This window comes from Malania oleifera, chromosome 11 (assembly GCF_029873635.1).
Source record: "Malania oleifera isolate guangnan ecotype guangnan chromosome 11, ASM2987363v1, whole genome shotgun sequence".
Classification (NCBI taxonomy): domain Eukaryota; kingdom Viridiplantae; phylum Streptophyta; class Magnoliopsida; order Santalales; family Ximeniaceae; genus Malania; species Malania oleifera.
In genome coordinates this window covers 52,198,525-52,218,246 of record NC_080427.1, presented here as the reverse complement: position 1 = coordinate 52,218,246, position 19,722 = coordinate 52,198,525, and the positions used below count along the sequence as shown (strand labels likewise).

Below are 19,722 nucleotides of genomic sequence, written 5' to 3'. Positions count from 1 at the left end.
ACATGAATAAAAATTTAAGATTGAAATTACTCACAAGTCGCATTGCAAAATAAGAGTCAGAAATTTTAAAATAATAAAAGGATGTTATTAATTTTTTATATAAATTTTTAAAATTAAAAAACAAGATAAAATTTTTATAATTATTGCAATTGTTATAAATAGAAAATAAAAGTATTTAATTTTTGTTTAAACTTTTTTAAAAAGTTAACCTAAAAATTTGTTTTCAAATTAAACTTACCCTTAACTTTTTTATTAATAAAACTAGTGATCATCTTAATGCCTTTTTTATATACTATTTAAGAAAAAAACCATTTCTTTTAATGCATTTAAAATTAAAATAAAAAACTAAACTAGTGGTTAAATTAGTAAATTCAATTCATTTTCCTCACATTTTGTCCCCGAAAAAATTATTCACAACTTCCGTGACTCCGTCTTCCGAACATTTTTTTCAGGTGAATTTTTCAGATTTCTGATGTTCCATTTCCAATTTCTTCCTCCGACGCTCACACTCGGATTTCTGGCTTCACGTTTCGATTCTCTTGCTCCGACACAGCTGCAGCTCAGAGAGATTGGCAATGGCGTCGTGGAACCCAGTTGCAGCTCTGACGGTGAGAGAGAAGGTACGAGATTCCGACATTCGTGGAATTTCTTTTAATTGCAAATTTAGAACCTTAATTGAAAATTTATTGATTGATCATGGAAATTGATGTAGTATTCGTCTGGATATTGCCCTTTTGTTTTCTGGGCAGCCACAGATGCTCCAAGTTCTGTGCAGAAAGAAAGAGCGCGACAGAGGAAGAAGAGATAGAGACCACCACTACCCTTACAAGGTCATTGAAATTACGCCTCCACCAAAGAGCCTCGGTGTTCGTTGTTTCCCCCTCGTAAGTTCTTTATTTCTATCATTTATAGACATATACATACATGTCTCCTGTTTTGAGTTTATTCAATCTAAGATTGGTGTATTCGTGAACCCTCCGTTTCTTCTTCTTTTTTTCTTCTTTTTGTGATTGTTGTCTGGGTGGAGGGGTTCCTGCAATGCTGCAGCTGCATTTTCCCTGCAACTCAATAGAGCTTAGATGAGAAAATCTGAAAATGAGTAAAATCTAGGTGGATGAGTTTTATTAATGTTATTTCAACCATTTGGAAGTGTATACAGTTTTTCTTGATTTTGGGAAGTTTCATTGCAGTGCATACAATGGATTAAATTTTTTTTTCAACAATAAGATTCTAATCTATTGTGCATGTGGAGTGCTGAGAATGAGGATTGATTTTGAGGAAAATGTGCTTTAGAAGCTTGGTGAGTTGGGGGGGGGGGGGGGGGGTGGGGGGGTGTTTCCCCAATTTTTGGTTTCCAAAAGTAATAATGAGAAGGTAACACCTTTTTATTGAAGTTTTACGAAGGTTGGAAGTGATGCAAAATGATGAGACGAGTAGAGAAGAGATTGCTTGAGAGCATTTGGAAATAGTGGAGCATTATGGCAGGCCTTCCTTCTATTTTTTCTTACTTTATCCATTGAAGATTTGCATATCAACAAATGCAATGCCCTCATGAAACCATTGAAATTTCACTTGCAAAACAACTAATTACTGTGCAATTCCTATCAAGTTTTTGAATCTTGTAAACACAAATCTGTTAGATCTTCTGAGATGTTTGAAGCTTTCAGGGAAAGCAACATGGTACATATATCTTTAATGTACTAGTAATGCTAATAAAGGATGTTTGAGTTAAATTATTCTAGAAGTAACATTTTTTCTGTGCTTCACAATGCATTTGAGTTTTATGTAATGACACAATTCCTCATTAAAGTTCAACCCAGATGCATTCCTTAGGGCTGTAACAGTTTCTTGTCCAGAAGTTTTGAATATGTGGAAGCTTAGGAAGCTATCAGGGTCATCTATTGGTGCTTGAGGAGTGGCAGGGAACGTTGCACATTTCCCTTAGAGAACTTATTACAAACTTTTGGGGGGTTTCCATTTTGATCTATCCTAAGGTTTTGCAAGGTGCATATGGCACTATGCGCATCGGTGGGTGGGTATAGAAATATTTCTATATGCATAAACTCTTGCTTTAGAAAGGTCAAGTGCTTTTTAGAGCATCATGAGCCAAACTGAAATTTGAGCATCATGATAAATAAGTTGTTGTAATTTGGGAATTAAGCTAGTGGTAGTGGTGGCAGTGGTGGTTCGGGAGTCACACTGACTTAAGAAAAACATAAAAAATGATTCATATCATATAAGTCAATGTGATTATATCCATCTCAAAAAAAAGAGGAAAAACAAATGCTCAACTATAAGCATTACTTTTTTTTTAAATTTTTTTTCAAAGCATATAAAAATACATATGAGAAATATATGTAATTGAATTTTTGTTCCTACATAGATAGATAGATAGATGTCTAATGTGATTAATGGGAAAGTAAATAATAACAACTATACTTGGGACTCAATAGGTTTTTTTATTGTTAGGATTTTTCAAGAAGCGTAACTCATCTCTTATTGTTGTCAAGTTAGTGAATAATCCCTTATTGAGGTATTGTAAGTTAGCCTTTGAAAATTTAGTCTTATCTTATAACCTCTTTAAGGGGACGAGAGTTAAAAATTCTCTAGAAGCCTAAAAAATATCACTATTTTGAAAAAACCCCAAATTAAATGCGACAGTGAAGCAAGTAAGCAAAGCACAATGAAAAAAACTACAAAGAAAACACCAAAATTACATAGTTTATCTTTAAAGCTTACATCCTTGAGTGAGGGTGGAGAGAGTTCCTCTATGAACCAAAAAAAATCTCTTAATGCTCAAACCCTAATCACAGACACAAACGAAAGGTAATTCTGTGTGTGTGTAGACCTGCAAATACAAAACAAAAATGTATTGTCGGGCTGGGTCAAATTTTATCGCCCCTTGCTATTGAAATCCCGAGTATCCTTGACAATATTGAGTAAATTAGGAAAGTGAGTAAATGTAGAAAATTGTGTATCTTTAGGGAGATTGTTTCCTTGTTTAGAGTCTTTGTTTGTATTATATATTGTAAGATTGGGATGTACGTATTTTAAGAATTCAAGAAATATTGAAATTGAATTATGCTCACATGGTATCAGAGCTAGGGTTTCTCGACCTTAGCTAACGATGGTCAGCAGCACCAACAGAGGGTCGACCTTTTCTGGAAAACCCGACGGGGATTCGGAGGCTACATTCACTGGGGGTTTGAATGGGTTGGACAATACAACCTTTCCTCTCTTAGTGGAGAAATTGAACGGAAAAAACTTCTGTGAATGGGCTCAATCTATGTGATTGAGGGAAAAGGGAAACTGAGTTACCTTACTGGTGAATGGAGGAGGCTAGACCCTATCGATGCTGTCGCTTTGCAAAAATGGAGGTCCGAAAACTCCATGGTCACGACTTGGCTCGTCAACTCAATGAAGCGTGCGATTGGAAAAATCTACTTGTTCTTGCCTACGGCAAAGGATGTTTGGGATGCCGTTCGTGAAACCCACTTTGATGTCGAGAGTTGTTCACAAATCTTCGAAATCAAAACCCGGTTATGGCAGATGAGGCAAGATTATAGAGATGTCATAGAGTATTTCATGGAGATGACCCATCTTTGGCAGGAGCTCGATCTGAGCATCGAAGAGGAATGGGAGTGCTCCGGTGACAGCACGCGATAGAGGAGGCTCGAAAACAAACGGGTCTTTGAGTTCTTGGCCCGCCTCAACCGAGATCTGGACGATGTGCGGGGACGAATCCTCAGCTGGAGACCTCTACCTTCAACTTGAGAAGTATTTGCCGAGGTAAGGAGTGAGGAGAGCAAGAGACGAGTGATGCTAAGGCCCCAAGGAGATCGTATCGGGCCAGACCTGTCCTGTCTGTCCAAAATTTGAGTACGAATGGGAATGGGCCGAATCCCAATGGCCTTGATGTCTCGGCCCTTATATCAAAAGGCCCTGTTGGATTTGGGAAAAGATCACAAAAAGGTAAGATATGGTGCGAGCACTGTCGAAAGCCAGGTCATTCAAAAGATACCTATTGGGAGATTCATGGAAAGCTTGTAGATTGGAAGTCGAGACAATATCAAAAATATCATGGGCATCAGGCTATACTGACAGTTCAACTGAAAAATCACAAGGTGAAAAAACCAATAATACCACTCCAAGTGGTGTATTTAGTCCTGAGCAGTTGGATCAGATATATAAAATGTTTTTGTCAATTCAAACATTGGGTTAGTCTTTCACTGACTCTCTAGCTCACCGAGGTCATTTTTTGTCAGCCCTAAATACTATATCCCATTACAAATCACCATGGATAATTGACTCGGATGCATCTGATCATATGACTGACTCTTATCAATTGTTCTCATCCTATTCACCATATACTGGAAATCTGAAAGTAAAAATTGCAGATGGATCTCTATCTCCTGTTGCTGGCAAAGGAAGTATTCGCATATCTGATTCTATAACTTTAAAATCTGTCCTACATTTTCCTAAGCTATCTTGCAACTTGTTATCCATTAGCCAGTTGATAAAAGATTCCAATTGCTCTGCTAAATTTGTTTCATCCCATTGTGTTTTTTAGTACCTATCATCGGGGAATACGATTGGCAGTGCTAAGGCGTGTGAGGGACTCTACTACTTTGAGGAGGCAAATACGAGTGAACAATGTAATACTGCAATTTGTGATTCTGCATCTATTTCTAGAGATAGGGAACTTTTGTTATGACATTCTAGGATGGGTCACCCAAATTTTCAATATTTAAGACGTTTATTTCCTTTTATTTGTTTAAATAAAACGTCTTCTGATTTTCAATGTGAAGTTTGTGAGCTTGCAAAACACCAGCGTAATTCTTTCCCAAAATCCACATACAAACCATCCCGTCCATTCACTATGATTCACAGTGATTTGTGGGGACCCTCACGCTCCCCCAATCGCATCCATACAAAATGGTTTCTTACATTTATTGATGATCATACTCGTATTTGTTGGGTCTACTTGTTGAAAGATAAAACTGAAGTCCGGTCTATCTTTGTTAGTTTTCACTCCATGATTCAAACACAATTTCAAACTCGCATTCAAATTCTATGTACTGATAATGGTATAGAATATTTTAATGATATTCTGGAAAATGATCTTCAAGAAAGTGGAATTGTACATTAGAGTTCTTTTGTGGATACCCCTCAACAAAATGGGGTCGCTGAACAAAAAAACAGACATATACTTGTAGTAGCTCGGGCATTGATGTTTACTACAAATATGAAGAACTATTTTTGGGGCGATGCTATCTTAACAGCTACACATCTCATTAATCGAATGCCGAGTCGAGTTCTTTCCTTTACAACTCTTCTCTAGAAATTCCAGGAATATTTTCCTACCTCTCGACTTCACTCTAGTCTTCCTCTGAAAATCTTTGGATGTATTGCATTTGTTTATGGTCATGCTTACAATTGAGATAAATTGGAACGTTGTGCCGTTAAATGCGTCTTTATTGGTCACTCTCCTACCCAGAAAGGCTACAAATGTTATGACCCAGTCTCCAAAAAAATGTTTGTTAGCCTTGATGTCACTTTTTTTGAAACCACTCCTTATTTTCAGAAGCCCTCTCTTCAGGGGGAGAAGTGGAGTGAAGATCGGTTCTTTAATTTCTTTACTAGTAAATCTATGCCATCTAATGAGTCTCCCATTGCTTCATCGCTGACCCATCTATTGCGTCTCTCATTGTATGTCCTGACCTACCATATACAAATGATCACTTAAACTTGGGGGGAGATGCAAAAAAACAAAAGGAAATACTTGTTTACTCTAGAAAGCCAAAAACAAAGCACAGGGAGAATCTCATACCTGAGGCACCAAAAGAGTTGAACCGGTGATAGCTCCGAGCAACCATGAGTCGATGCCCAGTCCTGATCAGGTAATCAATGATCATGAGCTTTCTTCTGATAAGTCTACATCTAATGACATAAATTTACCCATTGCAGTCAGAAAACAAACTAGGTCATGTACTCTATATCCCTGGTCAAAATACATGTCCTATAAAACTCTATCTACAGGGTATCGTACTTTTTCCTCTAACCTTGATAGGATAAAAATTCCAAAAGATATTCAGGAAGCTTTGGAAAGTCCTGAATGGAGGGAAGCCGTTATGGAAGAAATGTGGGCGCTCGAAAAAAATGAAACTTGGAATGTTATGAACCTGTCGAGTGGAAAGAAACCAGTTGGTTGCAAATGGGTTTTCACAGTGAAATATAGAGTTGATGGGACAGTTGAATGATATAAAGCCAGACTCGTTGCAAAAGGATTTAACATTGACTGCACGGAAACATTTGCACCAGTGGCAAAACTAAACACAGTTCGGGTACTCCTGTCATTAGCAGCTAACTTAGATTGGCCACTACAACAACTAGACATTAAAAATGCATTTCTAAATGGTGAGCTAGAAGAAGAAGTCTACATGACTATACCACCAGGATTCAGTAAGAAAAATGAAGAAAATAGAGTATGCAAACCTAAGAAATCCTTGTATGGACTCGAGCAATCGCCCAGAGCATGGTTTGACAGATTTGCAAAGGTAATTAAAAATCAGGGATATCGACAAGGGCAATCAGATCACACTATGTTCTTCAAATAGTTTGAAAATGGTAAGAAAACAATTCTGATGGTATATGTTGATATAATTCTAACTGGAGATAATACAGTGGAGATGGAAAGATTAATGAAAGTCCTAGCTGCTGAATTTGAAGTTAAAGACTTGGGACAAATGCGATACTTCTTGGGAATAGAAATTGCTAGATCAAAGAAAGGCATCAGTGTCTCTCAGCGAAAGTATATCCTTGATCTTCTAACCGGAACTGGCATGCTTGGATGCAAACCTAGTGAAACCCCGATTGAAGCAGTAAAGAGAGTCAAAGAATGTGGAATACCAGTTGAAAGAGAAAGGTATCAGAGATTGGTTGGTAAACTAATTTACTTATTGCACACCAGACCCGACATTGCATTTTTGGTAAGTGTTGTAAGTCAACACATGCATTCACCCAAAAAGACTCATCTAGATGCTTTGTATAAGATCCTCAGGTACCTCAAGGTTTCTCCAGGCAAGGGACTCTTCTTTAAAAAATGTGAAAGCAAGGAAGTGGAAATCTTCACAGATGCGGATTGGGCAGGATCGGAAGAAGACAGAAGGTCAACCACTAGATATTGCACCTTTGTATGGGGAAATTTGGTAACTTGGAGGAGTAAAAAACAGAATGTGGTGGCTTGAAGTAGCGTTGAAGCTGAATTCAGAGCAATTGCACAGGGGATATGTGAAGGACTATGATTATGGAAACTCTTGGAAGAGCTACAGGTTCGGTGAAATTTCCTATCAAACTCTATTGTGACAACAAAACAACCATTAGTATCTCTCTCAATCCAGTTCAACATGACAGGACTAAACATGTGGATGTGGACCAACATTTTATCAAAGAGAAGGTTGAAGAAGGAATCATCTGTATGACTTATGTACCTAACAAGGAACAAACTGCAGATATCTTTATTAAAGGGTTAGCACGACAGAACTTTGACGATTTCATTGGCAAGTTGGATATGATTAATATCTATGATCCAACTTGAGGAGGAGTGTTGAAATCTCGAGTATCCTTGACAATATTGAGTAAATTAGGAAAGTGAGTAAATGTAGAAAATTGTGTATTATTCTGTAGGGAGATTGTTTCCTTGTTTAGAGTCTTTGTTTGTATTATATATTGTAAGATTGGGATGCACATATTTTAAGAATTCAAGAAATATTGAAATTGAATTCTGCTCACACCCTTGCATCCTCAAAAAACTCCATGTAGCAACAAAAATAGTAAGTGAAAGGTGATGGGTCCTTCCCCTGTTGGGCTCGACCTTTGGCTTTGCCTAGTGAAAGAAAGGGTACACTAATGTGCTAAAGGTACTCAAGACACATTGAACAAATACCCACATTTTCTTGAATTCTACAAAAGTTTCACACCACCTAACAATATAGCAAAACTTTACTTCTTCTTTCCTACAAGCCCTTTAAGGGAAAAAAACTCATCAGCAGCAAATACCAATAAGGTCCAAGCACTAATAAGAATTGGCTTTGTCATTGTATCCGCATGATTATCTTCCATACCAACCTTGCTAAAAATCACATCGCTGCATGATAGATAAGCCCGCACAAAGTGTCATTTCACATTAAGATGCTTAGTTTTCTCATGAAACTTTTGAATTTGAGTATAATGAGTGACATTCATGTTATCAAAAACTACAATAGTTGACTACTACAACATACTCTAGATTTCCAAATAAGTCTTTCAACTATAAAGCTTCCTTTGGTGCCTTTGTAATTGTTAGATTTCCGCTTTATCTTAAAGCTTAAGCTGTTAGGTTGTGGGCCAACAATATATATCAAGCCTTAACAGTCCCCCACACTTGCAGCCCGACAAAACATAGAGAGATAAACAAATGATAAACAACACCCATTGTAGGGAATGAGATAATTCTTAACAAATATATAATAAGTGTGGGCAACATGACTAGACCTAGGACCTCTTGGCAATTTGGATATGATACCATGTTAGATTTCCATTTTTCCTAAAGCTTAAGCTGTTAGGTTGTGGGCTAACAATGTATGTCAGGCCTTAATAGTAATCTCCACATACTTTGCCCTAGTAGTGGACAATGTAGCAGAGTGTAACATGACCTTCCAACTAATGGCACCCATGGACAAAGTAGAGACATGTTGATGTAACCATGTAGGACCGCAGTGTTGGCTAATCTAAGAATACTAACTAGAATGCACTAAGTAAATCTTGCCAACAGATCGTTACAACATTGCAAAATTCAAATTATTTTCATGGTCTAAGATGCAACTTTCACTTGTTTTTGGAGAAGTTGAGTTTTAAGAGTTTCATTGATTCATATTAGGGCAGTCTTTTGTATAAATTAATTTTTTGGTTAATTGAAATACAATGGGCCTTTTCCCAGTGGCGGATCCAAGAATCTTGGCTTGGGGGCAAATTATATATAATAAAAAAATTTGCTAAAAATAATTTATTGTATTTATAATTATTACTTCTTTCATTTATTTTAAAGTAAATCATCCACTATATTAATATCCTTGAATAACAAAGAAAAATGGTTTCATTATTTATAATCATGAGTAAATAGATCCCATCAATGCTAAAAATAAAAATAAAAAGAAATAAAAATAAAATAGTTACATCACTAAGAGCACAGTATATACAAAAAAAATGTATATGCCAAAGATAAACATTAAACTAATAATCCTAACCGCTCTTTAATAGCATAAAAGTCATCAATTATGGAATCAGTACTAAACTGGTGAGCAATTTCGTTCTTAATGTATATAACCAAGGTATTTGCAAGATACTCATCTTCCATCTCATTGTGAAGCCTAGTTATAACTAGACTCATAGTTGAGAAGGCACGCTCGGTTGTAGCTGTAGAAACAGGGAGAATCAAAACAAGTCAGATCGATCCATCAACAAGAGGATAGATTATAGACTTTCTTGTTTTCACCCGCTCTTGACATAGTTTAGAAATGGTTGCCAATTTTTGAAACTCCGCGCACCGAAAAACATCAAGCTAAAATGTTGCAATTGATATCTTAAATGCAACTTCTCTTGCTTAGTAAAATCCTTAGGATAAATTTTTTTTGCAAGTTTGCATATATTATCAACATTGAAGGATTTGTAACCATCCCTTGGATCCAATGTTGAGCTAAGAATAAGCAGCTCTATTACATCCTCCTTAAATCTTGTGTTCAATTCTTGCAACTGAGAGTCGATAGTAGCAAGAAACACATCAACTCAAAAATGATGACCTAATGTAAGAGATTCTATTTTATGACGAAGTCAACCTCAACCTGCTGTATATAAACAACTCATGTCAAGAATGCTTATCTTATGTTTTTCTTAAAATGCGAAACCTTTTCAAACACTGGATCCCATCCATCTTCTCTAAGCTTTTGAATGAGACGTTTGGTTGTTGATACTAAATGCATTGCAATCACTATATCTTGAGATTTGCATTGTAATGCTTGACAAAGATCATCAGTGATCTCCATAATCTCTCTCATCAATGAAGGATTAACACAAACTCAAAAGAAGTGATTGCGTCATAAGCTGCATTTGCATCACCTTTTTGAGAAAAAGAAGCCCCTTCAACAATTATATTTTTCAATACAGAACAAGTGGTTGCAAACATATTTATCAAGTTGCAAATAGAGTTCAAGTGAGAACTCCAACGAGCAACACCAAGACATTTAAGAGTGCCAACTTGATTCAATCCCTTACCAGCTTCAAGCTCTTCATTAGCAAGTAGCTTTTCAATTTCTGAAGCTTGAGCAACTTTCAATTGGTCATGTCGTTTGCAAGAGGAACTAGCAATATTCACAAAAAATGCCAACTAAGTGAAAAAATGATGAACGGATAAAACTTCTCTTGATGCCCCAACTAATGCTAATTGGAGACGATGAGCAAGGCAATGAATGTAGTATGCATAAGGACACTCATTAGAGAATAAAGCTTGTAATCCATTCCACTCTCCATGCATATTACTAGCCCCATAATATCCCTAGCATCAAATTGTATGCTCAAGTTGTGTCGAGATAGTAAAGATATCTCATTCCTTAAGGTCAATAATGTTGTATTAGACACATGGACAAGATTAAAGAAATGCTCCTGAACATAGCCATCAATATCAACATATTGCAAAACAAGAGCCATTCGCTCTTTTTTTGATTCATCCTTTGCTTTCTCCACGATAATGCGAAACTTTGCATTTCCAATCTTCTCCTTAATGGCCTTTCGTACTTTACCAACAATGACTTGCAATATCCTTTTTTGAATTCTATGAGAAATGTAGGATGCATTTTGTAGAGCACTCTGAAGTACAACTGATGCTACATCTTCATTGTAAGAGGCTAAAATCTTGACCATTTCAATAAAGTTGACTCGATTCATTGAATATAAGCTTTCATCATGACCTCCTAAGGCACAAGATTGAAATGTTAGCCACCAAACCACATCAATTGTGGTTTTCAACCTCATTCGATTATTAGAAATTTGTTAGTAGGTTAGAAATTTGTTAGGAGGTTTGCTTTTCAATAATCTTTTCAATGTGTTGTGCTTGATTTTGAAGATCATCACATCATTTTACAGCACGTTTGTGTAATGAATGAGGAACTTTCCCAACATGATTTAGAAACACACTTTTATCGATCGTTGACTTTCTTCCGAGATCGAATTCCTTCAACAGTAAATGCACTGGATCCAGGAGAACCACCTGGCTTGTCAAAAAGATAGCAAGGAAGATAAAATGCAGCATCTTTTGTTGGAGAGTACTCCAATCAATCTGGAAATAACTTGTACCAAGATGCTTGAAAACGACGATGATGTTTATCATCGAAGGGATAACTTGAAGAGAGATGTTGATATAGTCCGACTTTAATATAAGCTCGTCGAATCTCATCTCGTTGATTTAGAGGATAATCCCATATAGGTGGATGCTTTCCTGGATCGTGTTCCAAGGCAGAAAGATCAACCTCATTTGATTGGATTTGGGGAGCTTTAAAAGGGCGTTGAGAAGAAATTAAATGTTGAAGATTTTACGGAGATTGAGGCGCAGAAGCAGAACGTCGAATTAGAGTTTGTTCGCTCGTTTCTACATTTTGAGAATCCCTTCTTTTGAAAAAGGCATCAATTGTAGTTTTGTTTACCATGATTCACTTAGTAAAATGTTTTCAATTTATTTCACTGCACATTCAAGCATAAATAATAAGTAATTCTTAACAAACTATCAACACTGAGAAAGTACACTAGAGAAGGGAAGCATGCTAGAAATCTAACTTTCAAGGGGATTTTACATGAATTCATAAATATAATTATCAAAAAAATTCTCAAGCTCTCAAGAAATTAAGCGAAAGTATAAGAGAATGGAGGTACCTCTAACTAATAATGCACTTCCCTAAAAAGCTGAAAAAACACAAATTTGTTATAATATTTTATCCCTAAAAAGGCATTTTAGATACCTCTAATAAATTTTTTTTTTTTAATTTTTTGAGTTAATTTAAGTTATACAACAAAGACATAATAATTCCAAACATGTTTTGAATTATCTAATTGACATAAAAAGTGTTATCCGCTTTTTTTTTTTTTTTCAAAACACAAAAATACACCACATATGCAAATACATAACAAAATTACAATTTACATTAATTACATAACAATTTCAATTTTCACATCCACCCAAAACAATTATGTCATTATTTATTTTAATTTTATGAAAAAAATAGTCTACATAATGATTATTTTACATGCTCTCTAAATATTAAAATATTATTACAATAAATTGACATAACAATTGATAAATGAGAAACATTACTTGTAATAAAAATTAAAAACTATCTTTGATTTTTGATTTTGGTAACTTATTATTATGATCATTTAATACAAAAAATTAAATTTTGTGTGTTAAATCATTTATTTTTTTACATAATTTTTAATTAAAACTAAAATCAAATGAACATGTGATTAAAAGTAAAAAATATTCATTAATTTTTTAACATTTTGTAAAAAATAATTTATTTAAAATATTTTTACCATTTTTTGTGACATTAAATAGAGGCTGATGCTCGCCGTCGCTTGTGTCGCCCACTGGCCCCACATGCTCCCACTGCTACTGCCTGCTGTGTTGGTCGTTTGTCCAGCAGGCTCCCGGAAGTGCTGCTGTCAGCTGCCTAAAAACAAAAGTTGAAGAGTAAAGGGGAAGTTTAGGGGTTGGTGAGGGTTGAATTTTTTTAAATAAACAAAAAAGAGTAAAATTACCAAATCACCCTAAAAAGTAAAAAGATACTAGGTGGGGTCCATGAAAAAAAGAAAGAGGTAATAAAATACTAGGTGGGGTCATGGAAGAAGGGTTAATCCACAAAATTTAATCAACCCACAGTTCAAGATTTACAACATGAAGTCAATAATATAAAAGAAGAAATAAATGATATCAAAAGACAAATGCGTAATTTGCAAATTAAGGTGGATTTACTTTATGACAAAGAAGAAATTTATTCTGAAAGTGAGAAAGAAGGTAAACAAGAAAATGACGAAGAAAAAGAAGCATTTTTGGGATTCCTATCAAAAGTAAATATTCATAAATGGTATACTAATGTAAAATAAGTGTGGTGGGGGAGGGCTGGATGCACGTGGATTGGGGTTTCGGGCAGACTTTGGGCAGCTTTTTTGTGTTTTTTTTTTTGGGGGGGGGGGGGGGGGTGGCTAGTCTTTGAATTTCGCTCTCCTTGGCTCCAGAAAAGGCCTATGTAAATGGCCATGAGTATTGAAATTCAAGACATACTCAACAAGTGCAACAGCCACCCCTGTCCTAACTCCTAATTCATGTTGGGTGAGGCCAACTATACAAATCCTTCTCCATCAATTTGCACAATTTAAGGCAATGTCTTTTGAAAAGTTGGATTGTACTAAAGTTTTTCTTACTACGCTGGTTCAAGTTCTCTAACATCAATTAGATTACTCTCTCCTAGGAGTTTTATTTGGTCTATATTAGTGCCTAAAGCATCTTAGGACTAGTTTGGTATTGTTTCAGTTTTCTGTTTTTGTTTTCTTTTTTTATAGTGAAGAAACAATTTATGAAAGCATTTTTGTTTATGTTGTTAGTTTTCAGTTGTTTGAGAAAAAAACACCAGAATTTATAGTTTTCAATTGCTTTGGCAACCTGTTGACAAAATATTTTAATATCTAGATTTAACTTTTTTGGATTAAATTATTCATTTTATACATGCATTTTTATTAAAATGAAAATAAAATGATCATATGAATTTAAAATATAATTAAAACAAAGATGTCCATAAAATTTCAAAAAAACTAAAAAATAATAAAATTAATTTACAAATGAGTATATATATTTACAAATGTGTATATATATACTATTTTTCAATTGTCATGTACAATCAAATTTTTCTTGTAAGGTGAATTTTGAAATATAACATTTAAGTACAATAATTTATGATAATTTTTTTTATTATTTTATTTTTAATTTATTATTTTATAGTTTTATTATTTTAAATCATATTTTTTAGTTGTTATTTGATTCAAGGAGAAAAATGAGCATTCGTTTAATCACGGTTTTAATTTGTTTCAATTTAAAAATAGTGACCATATAGGTTGTTGGTTTTTGGTTTTTAGTTTCTATTCTGGTTTTTAATTTTCATTTCTCATTTTTGTTTTCATAATTTTTGGCATTGATGCCAAACAGCAGCCCCTTAATCTTCCTTCCCTTATCTTATCTTTTACAAAATGCAATACCTGGCTTATTAGAGATGTGTAAAGGGTGCAACACATGTACATGGGATTCATGGGAAGTTTTTACAAAACGCTCATGCTATTTATGCATGCATTGAATTCCCCCTAAAACCACAAATCCACACCATATAAAATGAACAAGACATGAAGAAAAAAACCATTACCATGATGTGATGCTAGCATCCTAGGAGTCATCCTAGTGGGTAAAGCTTGGGACTTTCATGTTGGAGGTTCCAAGTTGGGAAGGGTGGGAGAGGCTATGAGATGGGAAATAAGCTATACCTTGTGTAGCCTAGGCCCCAATGTGGGCCTCCAATTGACCAAAAAGGATGTATGCTTTATATGCGAGATACTCATTTTGATGTAGGACCAAATGTCAGTAGAGAATCAGCTAAAATTGTGAGCAAATTAAGGGAAATCTGAAAGAAGGTAATAGATAATAAATGGAATAAATAAAGAGAAGGGGAAAAATCAAAGAAAGACTTAGTTTTGGGCTTAATTCTTAATATTCAAATATTTGCCTAAAGAAATTCTTAGGTTAGACAGCCTAATCATGCCATATTTTAGACAACCAATCATATCCCTAGATTTTGAATGAAACTTTAACCGTTTGGTTGATTTAAATTCTTCTGAAAAATTACTCAAAATCATTCAAAATCCAGGAATATCAAAAGTGGTTTGGAATTACCAACGTGCCCCTGTAACTGGCAGACAGATCATGGATGCTGTCCTCATTGCAAATGAGGTTGTGGATACCTATTTAAAAGGAGGAAAATGGGGAGTGGTTTGTAAATTGGATATATAAAAGGCCTTTGACCATGTGAATTGGAATTGTTTGCTTCATATCCTTGAAAGGTTGGGTTTTGGAGAAATGTGGTGCGATTGGATCAATCACCGTTTCTCTGCCCCCTCATTCTTGGTGCTTGATTATTGGCTGCCCTATGGATCATTTCAGATCTTTGCACGGTTTGAGGCAAGGAGATCCTCTTTCCCCTCTCTTACTTATCTTGGTTATGGTGGTTCTAAGTCATATGATATCCAAAGAAAATGACAACAGCCTGCTTAAGCTGCTTAACATCGGAAGGAGCATCCTATCTCCTTTTTGCTGATGACACTATTATCTTCTGCAAGGATGATCCTGAGAAAATTCTTATTCTCAGATGCATCCTTCTTGAGTTTGAAGCAGTCATGGGCCTGAAGGTGAACTCAGGAAGAGTGTTATCATTCCTATGGGGCTTTGTGACTGTGGCCCTCTCCTCATGAGCATCCTAGGCTGCTCGGAAGCTTTCCTATTTCTTACCTTAGCCTCTTGCTGGGATCCAAGTTCAAAGACGAGGGTGTTTGCCTGTTTGGGATCGTTTATTGAAAGATTTGAAAGGAAGCTGGTTTGTTGGAAAAGGAATTACCTTTCCAAGGTTCGCAGACTCACTTTTATCAGAAGCACCTTAACCCAATATCCCCGTTTATTTATGTCTCTGTTTCTCTTCCCTAGTACAGTAGCCAATCATTTGGAGGGCATTCAAAGAGATTCCTTTGGAGGAACAAGGAATTTAAATATCATCTTATGAGGTTGGCCTTAGATCCCTTTTTACTTCTGGGGGAAGTCGTACTGGAGGTTCATGTTTGAGAGAAACTTGTTCTGGCAGACTACTAAATATGGCCTTCGCCACAATGGTTTGGCCTCCAGGGAGGAGACCGATGACTGGTACAAGTGTTTGGAATTCATCTGAAAAGGGTGGAAGAACTTTTGTTCTCACACTCATTTCAGTGTTGGAAATGGGGCAGATGTGTTTTTTTGGCAAGACATCTAATGTGGTGGCTCCCATATTAATGCCTCATTTCCATCCATTTCCAGACTTTGCTATGATAAAATGCCCTCATTTGCAATCACCAAGAACGCTCAATCCATGGGATTGTTTGGAGCATTCCCTTGATCAGGAATGTTTTTGACTGGGAGATTGATACTCTTGCTAATTTTTACAGCAGCCTTTACAATGTTCTGAGCCAGGACTCCCCCAACAAACCCATATGGTCCCTGAACAAGGAAGGAACTTTCACTGTGAAATCTTATTACAACCACCTTAGCTGCCCTATGGAGTGCCACACTTCTTTTCCCTGGAAGCCCAATTGAAAACAACAGCCCCTTCAAAGGTTGCTTTTCACTTGGGACTTGGGAGGCAGCTCTGGTGAATATCCTTGCTCTTTACAACCTCCAAAGAAAGGGCTTCTCAACTGTGAATAGGTGTTTCCTGTGCCGTGAGGAAGTGGAATCTGTGGATCACATCCTCCTTCATTGCCCCTGGACCGGGAATATCTGGAGCTTGGCCATTTCCATTGTTGATTAGAATTAGGTCATTGCAGCTTTTGTCAAAGGTGAGATTTGGGCTTGGAAAGGGATCTGCTCGAACAAGTCCAAATGAGAGCTCTTTTGCTTATTCCTCTTGCTATTTTTAGGCAGTTTGGAAAGAAAGAAACAGAAGGGCTTACGATGGGACAGCCTTCTCTCTGCAGGCTGTCAAGGATAACTAGATTTCTTTGATCTCTAGCTGGGATTGTGGATATTTGAGAGGGACTTCTCTATACTTGATGTACTTCAGTGATTGGTGTTTTGTTTTTTTATGTGATCTCTGTACCTGATTGGCATCTTCTTGATGCCCTGCTTTTTTTCTAATAAATTTTCTTTGCTGATAAAAAAAATGATCGGTTGTCTAAGATATGGCGTGATTAGGCCGTCTAACCTAACAATTTCTCCTGCCTCTCATGGTTACACATCAAAACTTTTTGTAGGCTTTCCTCTTATACTAAATATTAGATTCCAGAAGGAAACAATCTCTAGGAAATAATGTCAAATCCTAGCACATAATTGTAATTTCAATCTTTAAATCATAAAGACCCTTGATAATGTATTGGATTATTTCCCTAAAAAGTCCTACTATAAACTTGCTGCGATAATAGAAAAAATCTTCACAAATAATAAACTACAAGATTGCACAAAAATCCTAAGAACGCTAAACATGATGAGTTGAATTGCTGGCCTTGAAGCTCATGTTGCATCATTCTCCCCTGATTGGCAAAAATTTGACCTCAAATTTGAAACATTTGAAGGATGAAGAATTGGAGAACTAAACAAATTTGTGGTGGAATGATATAACCCATATTATTGAAAAATGAATATGAATGCAAGTGATCAGAGGTGTTGAAGATAAACTTATTGAGAATTATAATTCCACATTCACAATCCCAGTCACTTCTTTATCCTTGAACTCAACAAACTTACCTTCCATGGTGTCAACATATTTTGAAGGCTTACCTCTACCGATGTAATCTTCAAACCGTCTTGATACAGATGGAAAACTCGAAATTTGGCATTGGTATTTGGGGATGTTATGTCAGTCAATAATATATCAACGGAGTTATCACTAACCTATTTTGTCCTAGGTGAGGTTGGAACACCTATTTAATTACTACCAATTGATTTAGTCGACTAGCTATTCCTAGGGTCCAAATAACCAATGGTCAAAGGTCTATAAACCAAAGTTTGTCTTCGAGAGTACATTTATGCAAGTCGAAGGTACTAGAACCTTATGCACCTGTTTTACAAACGGTACCTACTAAGCTTCATCTAATCACCAACCCACATTATCATCCTTCATGTTATTAAAATTACATTGTCTTTAGATATTGTTCCACCTTGCATTCTCACAGTATTTTGATTTAGAATGTAAGACTTCCCTCACCTCAAGAAAACTGATAGGGAGTGTTATTGCGCCCACCCATGGCATCTATCATTAGATTTTCATTAATTAATATTTGGAATGTTCATGTATTCATATATTCATACCATTCAACATTCAAATAGAGATTCAATCATGATTTTATAACAAGGCACCGTCATATCATAGCAAAATAGCATCACATGTCATTAAGGCATTAAGTTCAATTCAAACCATCATGAATCTAGACAAACTTCAAAAGAATATCACTCTACTGAGTATGGCACAAATCAATCATCCTTACATTTGCAAATAGATAAATGTGCATAAAATGAGGTACCGAGGGCTGCTGAGGCTTAGTTTTCATACATTCTTTGATTCTCACACTCAAATTAGGATGTAAATGGGATCAAAAAACTTTTAAAACCTTGAAATTTTAGTATTTTTTAAGAATTTTCTACAAATTTATGATTTTTAACAATTTATAAAGGCTGAAATTATAAGAAAACTTAATAATAAATATTTAAAAAGGACAAAAATTAACCTAAAAATTCCTAAATTAGAAAAAGGTCTTTGAAATTACTACACAGAAGAATATCTGAAAAAATTGAAAAGAAAATATTTTTGAAAATGGAAGCACAAATTAAAAAATAGAAATAAATAATAAATAAAATAATTTAAGAAAATGATTTAAAAAAAAGGAAATTTTTATTGGTTGTCTCCTATTTTTCAAATTTTTTTGCAATTTAAAAATGTTTATATCAACTTTTAAAGTTTAAGGCAGATTTTTTTAAAAAATAAAATAAAAAAATAAATAAAATAGGACAGACCCGTTGACTGGTCCAAGGGTTTAAACCAACGCGCACACACACGACATGCGAGGGTGATGCCGGCCAGAATTACTCTTTTGGCATCATCTCCAGTGACTTGCCGATGACGACGCCAGAATTCTAAAACTTCAAATATTCCGTTTGGCTTCATTTTACCTCTAAATTGAGTGTTGTCACCTCCATTCAACTCCTTTCGACCTCAGGAATATTTCTGACGAAAAAAAATCCTCCTAAAACACACGATATCCACCTTGTAACTCACTTGGCCAACCGTCACTGACGACCATGGCAACGGCCGGATTTGGGGTGTTCTGGAACCTCTTTGGCCTATTTTTTTGTGCTTTTTGACGCTAGGGACTTTATTTTTCTTGTTTTTCACCCTTTGAACACCCCATGCTGCCATGCATGTAAAAGATGGGTTTTTTCGAAGCTCTCTCCTCTCCTCTCTTTTCTAGTCGGCGAAGGCCTCTGGACCTATGCTCTATGTCTTCCTTTGTTCTATCTAGCTCTTCTTGTCCTATCCCAGCCCTAGACGCACACATGGCCTCAAAATCCAAGCTTTGGCTTAGCTTTTATGTAAACTCTAGATTAGCATACCCTTGAATCAAAAACACCCTTAAGGCCTCTGGACTCATTCTCTATGTTTTCCTTTGTTCTTTCTAGCTCGTCTTGTCCCATCCTAGCTTTAGACACACGTATGGCCTCAAAATCCAAGCTTTGGCTTAGCTTTTATGTAAACTCTAGATTAGCCTACCCTTGAATCAAAAACACCCTTAAGCATGCTCAATTGGACACTCGTGTGCAATCAAACCCTATAAATCAAGATTTTAACACAATATATGCGAGAAAGA

The 19,722-nt window shown here is 35.7% G+C and overlaps 1 protein-coding gene across 4 annotated transcripts in view; it reads left to right on the top strand.

Moving 5' to 3' along the window:
• Positions 1–377: 377 nt before the first annotated feature.
• The window catches only part of LOC131167956 (uncharacterized), a 32,858-nt gene continuing 13,513 nt past the window's right edge, over positions 378–19,722 (top strand). The window contains exons 1-3 of one of the 4 annotated variants that reach the window (XM_058127053.1): positions 378–452; positions 554–620; positions 750–884. In XM_058127053.1, coding sequence (XP_057983036.1) covers positions 576–620; positions 750–884 — 180 coding nt within the window. In that variant the 5' untranslated portion in view covers positions 378–452; positions 554–575. Of the gene's footprint in view, positions 621–749; positions 885–19,722 lie in introns of all 4 variants that reach the window. The other 3 variants (XM_058127054.1, XM_058127052.1, XM_058127056.1) reach the window with 3 other exon arrangements.